This window comes from Mustela putorius, unplaced genomic scaffold (assembly GCF_011764305.1).
Source record: "Mustela putorius furo isolate JIRA1106 unplaced genomic scaffold, ASM1176430v1.1 tig00537227_pilon_pilon_pilon, whole genome shotgun sequence".
Taxonomy (NCBI): Eukaryota; Metazoa; Chordata; class Mammalia; order Carnivora; family Mustelidae; genus Mustela; species Mustela putorius.
This window is the reverse complement of record NW_025422368.1, coordinates 37,277,518-37,287,890: the sequence shown is the minus strand read 5'-3', so window position 1 is coordinate 37,287,890 and position 10,373 is coordinate 37,277,518. Positions and strand designations below refer to the sequence as shown.

The window sequence follows — 10,373 nt, the reverse complement described above, 5'->3', positions numbered from 1 at the left end:
ACAGAGAACACAAAAAACTGGATGGGAAATTAAGACACTACTAATTTTTTTTCATCTATTTCCCAATATTTTTCTTTAGCCAACTAACGTATCTCATGAAATATAATGAGAAAAAAAATATTCCCAGGGCTTTTATGATAGATTAGGTTGTTTTTCAATGAACCTTCATTTCTTCAATCTGACCACCTTGAGAAGACATATGATCCAGACAATCAATGGTAAGTTTGGCCATGTGGCTTGCTTTCACAATATAGTATGAATAGGATGTGATAGCTAATGAGTTCAGAGTCCAGGTATTAAGATGAAGTTTCTCTTTGATGCTGATCTCTGCCATAAAAGGTCATATACCAGCTAGCCCACTTCTCTAAGAATTAAAAAAAAAAAAAAAGATATGAGCTGAATCTGTAGTCTAGAGTCAAGTTCTTACATATCTAGCCTTGATCAACTAAAACTCAGCCAAATCACAAACTAATGAATGAGAAATAAATACTTATTTTTATTTTTTATTTTTTTAGAGATTTTATTTATTTATTTGACAGAGAGAGATCACAAGCAGGCAGAGAGGCAGGCAGAGAGAGAGAGAGGAGGAACAGGCTCCCTGCTGAGCAGAGGGTCCAATGCGGGACTCGATCCCAGGACTCTGAGGTCACGACCTGAGCTGAAGGCAAAGGCTTAACCCACTGAGCCACACAGGCGCCCCAATAAATATTTATTTTTTAAAAAGATTTTATTTATTTATTTGTTAGAGAGAGAGAGAGAGAGCGCAAGCATGGGCAGACAGAGCAGCATGCAGAGGCCGAGGCCGAAGCAGGCTTCCTGCCAAGCAAGGAGCCCGATGTGGGACTTGAATTGAAAATAAGGAAAAAAAAAAGAGAGAGAAAAGAAGAGGCTCTTCTTCCTGGTTTCATGGTCTTTTCAAGGTGTTTGGCTATGGCTTGCCTGGTGCTTACAAGCATATGTTTTAATTTCTAAACAAGATGTAGAAAAAACTTTCTCCAGTCCAAAATTGAAATATGGACAAACCCGGTCACTCTCTGATGATACTGCCAACCTGAAATATGAGAATTATACCTCATTAATCTTACCAATATATACCTTATACACCATAGTATTTTCATGAATTAACAATTTAGTTCAACTAATAGTTATATACCTCAATCAGAATATTTCCCATATAATTTAGTATGAAAACACTTCAACAATTGTGTTTATATAATTGTTCACATATTGCTGTTTTTCATTGTAAGATTAATTCTTTTAAGGTACAAAATACAAAAATTCTTAAGAAACTTACGCTTTGGAAGAGAAAGTCCAGTGCTTTGGCCACACAGATGGATTATTATTGCTTTTCTGGGAGACTCCAAGCCATGAAGAAGAAATGAAGAGGACTAACAAATGCTGTGAGAAAACAAATTTTATTAGATGTCAAACAGAAACTCTTATATTCATTTGAATTTTGTAGTAACAAAGTTAATTCTTGCCTTATAGAATCTTTCAAATTTTAATGTTACACAGTAGACATGTTACAAAACTACCTTATAAGTAGGTGTAAGGGAAGACAACAAAATTGCAAAGATAACAATTTCAGGGTTCTGAAAATTGATAATTCATGAAATACTTACAGTGGGAAAAAATCCTAGAGATTCGAGTAAGAAGCATCATATTTGTTGCTTAGGATTGTTATTGTCTGGGATTGCTTTGTGGCTCCCCACCAGCCCACCCCAGCTCAGTGATCAAGACGAGTGGTCGTTTTTACAGTTTGGAGAAGCTGCAGAGAGCAATAGTGTTGGTGCCACAGGGGTTAGCAGTGGGGAAGACAGTGAGAGAGCCCACTGACTTTTCAGTTCAACGTGATTATTTTGCTTGGTAATGAATGAGAAAAACATATCCTTTTACTAGTCTGATGTTGTGGTTTTGTGTCCAGCACTGTGACACCCCCAGAAATATAATGGGAAGGTCTGATAAAGGAAAGTGTGATGAAGAGATGACATGAGCTCTCTATACACTCTTGGCTGATAGAAAATATGTGCATGGGGAGAGGAGACCAAAATGATCCTAGTAGGAAGTAAAGGTGAAGAAGACTTGAGAACTGCTATAAAGGTATGAGGACTCCCTTTCTACACTCATGTATGCACGTGTATATGTGTGTGTACACATACACACATCACCTGAAAGAGGGTGGAAGCCCTACTGTCTTGCCATATTTGAATACAGACTTTAATATATATTTTTAAAGATTTTATTTATTTATTGGTCAGAGAGAGAGAGAGAGAGAGAGAGAAAGCGCACAAGCAAGCAGAGAGGCAGGCAGAGGCAGAGAGAGAAGCAGGCTCCCCCCTGAGCAAGGAGCCCAATGTGGGACTCGATTCAGAACCCTGGGATCATCACATGAGCTGAAGGCAGCAGCTTAACCAACTGAACCACCCAGGCATCCCTGGATACAGACTTTAAAAAAAATGATGGTTGACACCTAAGCTTAAAATTCACAAGGATCATCCCAGGAAGATAGGCTAAAAAATAAAAATAAACAATATGAATTTGGAAAAAACTAAACAAAAATATCAGGAGATCAACTTTAGAGAAAATTCTGCAGTAAAGTTTATTCAACATACAAGAAAATAATAAATCTATGAAAAATGAAATAGAATGAATGTTCACTAAGGTGTATTATCAAAAATGTCTTCCAAAAAATTAAGAAATGGGGCAGCTGTGTGGCTTATTCGGTTAAGCAACCAACTCTTCATTTTGGCTCAGGCTCTCAGGCTTAGGCTTCATTGTGATTTCAGGCTCCTGGGATCAATCCCCACATCAAGTCCTATGCTGAATGTGGAGTCTGCTTGGGTTTCTCTCTGTCCCTCTCCCTCTGTTCCTCCACCCACTTGCACTGTCTCTTTATCTCTCTCTCGCATTGTCTCTAAAACAAAATAAAAATATCTTTAAAGGGAATTAATACACACAAAAAACTGGAAAATATCTTCCATGCTATGAGAAAGCATAGGCCAATAGAAATTTCTACTGGGATAAGATGTTACATTTGTTAGAAAAAAAGTATTTTAAAGTAATATTTATAAATACATGTAAATTATAAAGAAAACAATGTTCAAATAGTTAAGTGAAGATATGATGGCAGCAATATAGTAAGTAGGAAATATCAATAAAATAATAAAACTCTATGAATAAACCCCAGAAGATTCTGAGTTTATGAATACATACTTGAAATGAAAAATTCACTTATTAGCTCTATAGATTATGTGATATGCAGAAGAAAAAGTTGGTGAAATTGAGGAAGGAGTAAAAGAAGTTATTCATCCTATAAGATGAGAGAGGGAAGAAAAGAGAAAAATTAATAGAGTTCATAGATCTTCAAAACAGCTTCAGGAAATCCAACATAGGTCTAAGTACAAACTGACAAAAAAGCAGAACAACAATCTTAAGTCATGATGAGCAAATACTTATTAAATATCATCAAAAAATATTCATGGACACCACAGGCTAGGAAACTACTAATGGAATGATTACATACAAATCCACATCTCAAGGTATCATAATGATACCACCAAAAATCATTTGCAAACACAGACAAAAAAATGCTCTTGAGGGAACAGGGTGGATTATGAGATGACTTAAGTCAGTGTGAACATCAGGGAGGGGTGATAATATCCTCCACCTCCCACAGCCTTAGACCACATCATCTACCGCAGAATCTGTATCTGCCCTGCACACTATTTCAGATGGGAGTGGATAAAAAAAGGAACACAAAGCCCCAGGTCCTATATCCTTTATGGAACCAAACTTCAAAATATATCCATACACATAGTCCATGTATTTTCATTTTGATAAGGATGCCAACAGGGAAAGGACAGGATTTTTCATAAATGGTGACGGGAAACTGACTATCCCTATGCAAAAGAATGAAGGTGGAGGCAAAGACTTACACCATATACAAAAGTTAACTCAAAATGGAGAAAAGGCCTAATCATAAGTGTAAAACTATAATTCTCCTTGAAGAGAACATGGGGAAAAGTAAACATCATATTCGGCAATGATTTCTTGGGTCTGCCACCAAAATCACAGACCACAAAGGAAAAATTCACTGTAGGCAAATGTAGCACATCAAAACATTTTTGTGTCCCTCCCAATCCCATCATAAGTGACTCTTAATCTCACAAAACAAACTGAGGGTTGCCGGGCGGGAGGGGGTTTGGGAGAAGGGGGTGGGATTATGGACATTGGGGAGGGTATGTGATTTGGTGAGTGCTGTGAAGTGTGTAAACCTGGTGATTCACAGACCTGTACCCCTGGGGATAAAAATATATGTTTATAAAAAATAAAAAATTAAAAAAAAAAAAAAACAAAAAAAAACAAAAAACATTTTTGTGCACCAAAAGGTATGATCAACAAAATGAAAAGACAGAATGGGGAAAAACGCTTGCAAATCATACATCAGACAAGGGGTTCATATCCAAAATATATAAGGAATCCTACAGGTCAGTAACAACAATATATCCAAATAAGGCAATTAAAAAATGGGCAAAAAAAGTGAATAAACATTTTGTCCGAGAAAATAAATGGGGAAAATTCTTATGAAAGATGCTCAGTATACCTAATGATCAGATAAATGCAAATAAAAATCACAAGTTGTATTTGGTAGGATGTTTTCAATTTTATGTCTAGCTTTAAGCCTATTTGCACATTTTCATAGTATTTTCTTTTGGTAGTATAATGTGTATACAAATGAACGCTCATGGGATACATGCCAATAGCTAGTTGAATTTTCAAGTGTCATAATCGTATGAATGACAAAATGAATATTTTGAACTGCCAGTGAATACCCTGAACTGCCATTGCTAACATCATCCCACAGCATCACAAAATATAAATTCCAAGTGGATCATAAACCCTAATTAAAAGTAAAAAATAAAGAAATAAAAAGGTAAATCTTGGAAGTAATATAGGAAATTATATTCCTGAAATAGGTCCAAAATAATCACTAACATCCAAAATGATAAATTTATCTCTCTCTTCAATGATAAATTTGAAATTCTGATCATTAAAAGACTCCAACAGGGGAGTACAAATGCAAGTCACAGCTATGTCCATCTCCTAAAACTCTCATAGCTAAAATATGACAAGGTCTAAGAAAGGAAAAGAAAGCACCACCTAAAAGAAATGAACAAGAGACACACTCGAGCACTTCTCATCCTCACAGAGAATATCCAAATGATTCACAGACCAAAAAAAGATACTATTTGCATAAGTACCAGAACTTATTGTATTATTTTTTCTAAGACCATTGAATTTTGGATAACAAGATTATTCTGTACAATGTGTATTTACACAATATACTAGAATAGTATAGGGATAATTAAATATATTAAAAGAAACAAATAAAATTGACCATGTAATTTTATACTAATGGTTAAAAGAAACAGTATTATAATTATATGTAAACACAATCATAATGTTACATTATACATTATTATTTATTATGACAAGTACAATAGTTACATTCCATAAATATAATATACTATATTCTATGTGGTTATGTATAATAAATTAGCATAAATACAGTTTGTGGGAAAGACATATAAAGGTTGGGGTGCCTGCGTGTCCCCATCTGGCTCTTGTTTTCAGTTCAGGTCATGAGCTCAGGATCCTGAGATCCAGTCCCAAGTTGGGTTCTGTGCTTAGCACAGAGTTTGCTTGAGATTCTCTGGCTCTCCCTCTCCATCTGCTCCTCCCTATGGTCTCTCTTGATAAATAAATAAATAAATATTTTTAAAAGACATAGAAATGTCTTTTCATAAAGTAATTATTCATAATGCCCACATACTAAAAAGGAACTAAGTTTCTGAGAATAGTTTTTCAAGGTCATATTCATTTAAGACAGCAGCGGTGAAAATTCACAAACTATATACAAATGTGATAATATATATGGACCACAATATCATGTGAGAGTGAAAGGAGACACACATACAAATGCACACTGCATGATTCCATTGATATAAAGTCCAAAAACAAGCAAAGGTATTTCACATTGTTAAAATGGGTGGGACTGTATAAAGACTTGAAACTTCTATTTCATGCCTGATTTGTAATTACGTGGTTCTCACTACTCTGTGATCAAGTTGTACAATCATATGTTTAGTTTCTTTGATGTGTGTAAAATTAAATAGTAAAGTTATTTCAGGTAAAAGAGCATTCATAGAAGGAGGATTTTCTATTAAAAACAAGAACTGATAATTGTCAAAGGTACAATAAAGGCATAAAATATAAATACAATACAGTAGTCAAACTATGGAATAGTAACAGACTTCAAATAAACTAGAAATATGTACACAAAGATGAATGAACTCTAAAAATATAATTTAATTGATAAACTTTTAATAAAATCTGAAAGCATCTGAAATCTCACCAATTCTTCTTCATCCTCTATGGAGAATAGGGTAGAGTTCTCAGAAGCGCAGGCTGACATACTCTCATTCCATGATTTTCTTTCAGTGCTAATGTAATAGCAATTGTTGGAATGTGTCATCCACTCTTTTGGACAATGGCTACAGCTATACACTGAACAAAGGTTATGAGGCATTATCCAAAAACTTTCAAATTTTAAAAATTTACAACGCGTATGCTTTCACATGTATATGACTTATCCATGCACCCTCACAAGCAGATAAAAATGAAACAAAACACAAAAACACTCAAAGAAGAGTCATACTTTCATACCCTAATTTATGTGCCCATATAAAGCAAACACACAAAAATGTCCATCTCTATATGTCCTTTGTGTCACTGAACAAAATCACTTTTTTGGCATTGTAAAGTGACTTATCTCTCAGCATCTTTTTTTAAAAAGATTTATTTATTTATTTGACAAACAGAGATCACAAGTAAGCAGAGAGAGAGGAGGAAGCAGGCTTCCTGCTGAGCAGAGAGCCCAATGTGAGGCTTGATCCCAAGACCCCGGGATCAAGACCCAAGCCAAAGTCAGAGGCTTTAACCCACTGAGCCACCCAGGCGCCCATCTCTCAGCATCTTATAGCAGGAGGAAATTCAAGACAATTGATGACTATGGGTATGGTGATTTTATGAAATAGTTTTTAAGGTTTTATTTATTTATTTGTCATATAAAGACAAATACAGAGCACAAGCAGGGGGAGCAGAGGAGGGAGTGAGGCAGGACTCAATCCTAGGACCATGGGATTATGGCTAGAGCTGAAGGCAGACACTTAACTGATTGAGCCACACAGACATCCCATGGGTATAGTGATTTTAAATGAGTATTTCTTTATACTGTTTCATAAGAAGTAGTATTCTCCTATAACCATGATTTTTAAAAGTTTATTACATGATTTTCTAATTTATTTTCCCCAAGAACATCTATCATAGCAGCAATATCCGCAATAGCAAAACTGTGGAAAGAGCGGAGATGACCTTCAGCAGACAAATGGATAAAGAAGATATGATCTATATACACGATGTAATATGTATATGGTTGAATATTACTCAGCCATCAGAAAGGACAAATACCCAACTTTTGCATTAACATTGATGGAATTGGAGGAGATTGTGCTAAGGGAAACAAGTCAAGCAGATAATGCCAATTATCATATGGTTTCACTTATTTGTGGAACATAAGAAATAGCACGGAGGACATTAGGAGAAGGAAGAGAAAAATGAAGGGGGGCAAATCAGAGGAGGAGATGGACCATGACAGACAATGGACTCTGGGAAACAAACTGAGGATTTAGAGGGGAGGAGAGTTGGGGGGATGCGTTAGCCCAGGGATGGGTATTAAGGAGGACACGGATTGCATGGAGCATGGGTGTTATATGCAAACAATGAGTCATGGAACACTACATCAAAAACTAATGATGTATTTTTTATTTTTTATAAACATATATTTTTATCCCCAGGGGTACAGGTCTGTGAATCACCAGGTTTACACACTTCACAGCACTCACCAAAGCACATACCCTCCCCAATGTCCATATATAAAATATAAAAAATTAAAAATTAAAAAAAAACTAATGATGTGCTGTATGGTGACTGATAACATAAAGAAAAATTCTATTATCATATTTGTCTAACCTATGATAGAGATAAAATAAAAACTGTACTAATATCGGAATTTTGAAAATGATGATGTACCTTTCTGGATCCTTGTTTCAAGAGATATTTTTTTTTTTTTTTTTTTTTTTTTTTTTTTTTTTTCAAGAGATATTTTGTTCTGCTCCGGTCCATCAGTAACTAGAAAAACTAAAGCAATCCTCATACAAACTTAATATTAAACTAAATAAAGCACAATGATTTGAGTTTCTTAATTTGAATTTTGGTGTATTGTTTAGAATTAGAAAAGTCTGTAATAATTTTGATTTTACAGTAAGTAATTAATAAAGTAATGAACTTGTTGGAGAAAATAATTAAAAGGCTTAAAGAACCAAAACTCAGCACTTACAGTATTTGGTTTAACCAATCTCAAGAATTAACCCATGTTTCTCAATTACATATGTATTTTTTTCTACAACCATTGTTATTTATACTTTTGAGAAATTCAGAATAAGTGCTTCACACTTAGTCTAAATGCATACATGAAAAAGAAAGTTCCATTAATGGTACTTGAAATGTTTAGAGGCACTGATGATCATTCAAACAAAAAGTGCATTCTTGAATCATTCAAAGGTTTACTCACAGGGAAGAGAAGTTACAATCATTCAAAGGTTTACTCACAGGTAAGAGAAGTTATCATTCTTGCTACAATGTACATCAAGACAAAGGAGATGATTCCCAAACTCCCAGCAACGATCTTCTCTAGAGATAATGGCAGGTATGTGGGGAGAGAAATGAAACAGTGAGAAAGGATAGGTGGATAAAGACTAAAGTTTAGACAGTTTACATACAAGAGAACCAAAGATGCAAAGGGAATCATAGGTATAAACATGGACCACAAACCCATATCTACCATTGTAATCTTCCTCACAATATACCATTTAACTGTTAGTAAGCATAATGCTCCGTGAGTTGTTCGTCAAGGACTGTGATTTACAACAATGCTGGAGTAAATTATTCCTCAGATCTCAAAAATAAGATTACCTTATTCCAGCTTCAAGTTCTGATCCTCACAAATGAAAAATACATGAAATCATTCCCTACTCTTCCCCACACATCTGCACCCCAAGTTCACATCCTAGAACAGTTGTGCCTTACTGTGTGCTTTATTTTTGCAGTGGGAGTTCTTGTCATTCCCTTGCAGATCTTATTTTGAAGATTTAATTCTGCACAGACGATTCCTTGCTCAGTTACTGAATTAGAGATTTTAGTGCCCTTACCTTTGGACTGTTGTCTTCTTGCATTCTTAACCAGATTTGGTTCTGAGAGGTTTTCTCTCTGGTTATTCATTTCAGCAGCTGAGAGATCTCAGGGCCTGTGCTGTATGGAAACTGGACTGATGTAGTTGACAAACAGTGTAGGTAATGAAAAGAGCCCTGCTGGAGTCACACCAGGTGGAGTGCGAGGTAAGTGGTAACACTCCTTTGTAGTTGAATGATGTAAAACTCTAGTTCCGATTTCCTCAGAGCTTGAAATAAGGGTTTCATCAGATAATAAGTGATTTTTAAAATGATATTCTATGTTTGATGCAATATTATTGTGTAGCAATGAAAAGCAATAAATTAGTGAGGAATAAAGAAACTTGTAACAAATGACGCCCTTATTAACCTAAAGTCAGATTCCATAACACATTTTAACACTGCTAGAATAGCTGGGTCAAAACTAAAATGATGTTATTAGGAAACAATGAGACTAATTTTCTATGATAAGTTTTAAAATCCATGGATGGTTAAAGATTGAATGTTCTAAAGTTGGGGGAATAATAGTGTTAGTGTATACAAGAAATTCCTGAAGTAAATTACTTTTATTTGGTGACTTATATATACTTAATAAAAGCATTGAGGTATTATCAAATGAATTTTTATTTTGAATAATTGTGGAATTCTGGAAATCATTAAATTTTGAAGAAATATTGTATCTGGTGAAAAATGCTACATGATATGCTAAACTTATCCAAAACATAAACAATACTGAAAACAAAACAAAACGACAGAAAAGATTTCTTAAACTCCTTATTTGACACCAGAAAATGGAAACTGATAATGGCCAACATATGAAACTGTAAAATGATAAATAAAAGTAGAGATCAGTTATGGAAGAATAGTGTTGTTGTGAACTCAGAAACAATCTATGGTTGTCAAAGGCAGTGAAGGTAACTTTATTGTGTAATCAATTGTAATAAATCAAATTTAGTATTTAATTTAACTTTTAATATTTAATATAATTTTAATATTTAATTTAAATTTAATAATTCACACAATTGA

General features: G+C 34.5%; 1 protein-coding gene across 1 annotated transcript; it reads right to left on the bottom strand.

The window, feature by feature from the left end:
• Positions 1 to 701: 701 nt before the first annotated feature.
• LOC101692453 (NKG2-A/NKG2-B type II integral membrane protein-like) lies at positions 702 to 9,679 on the bottom strand. Its single transcript, XM_004779754.3, has 5 exons — positions 9,330 to 9,679; positions 8,731 to 8,811; positions 6,416 to 6,567; positions 1,295 to 1,398; positions 702 to 1,051 (listed from the first exon to the last, which is right to left on the bottom strand). Exons 1-5 carry the CDS (start codon positions 9,397 to 9,399, stop codon positions 916 to 918), a joined length of 543 nt encoding a protein of 180 aa, XP_004779811.2. The 5' UTR covers positions 9,400 to 9,679; the 3' UTR covers positions 702 to 915.
• Between the last annotated feature and the right edge of the window lie 694 nt (positions 9,680 to 10,373).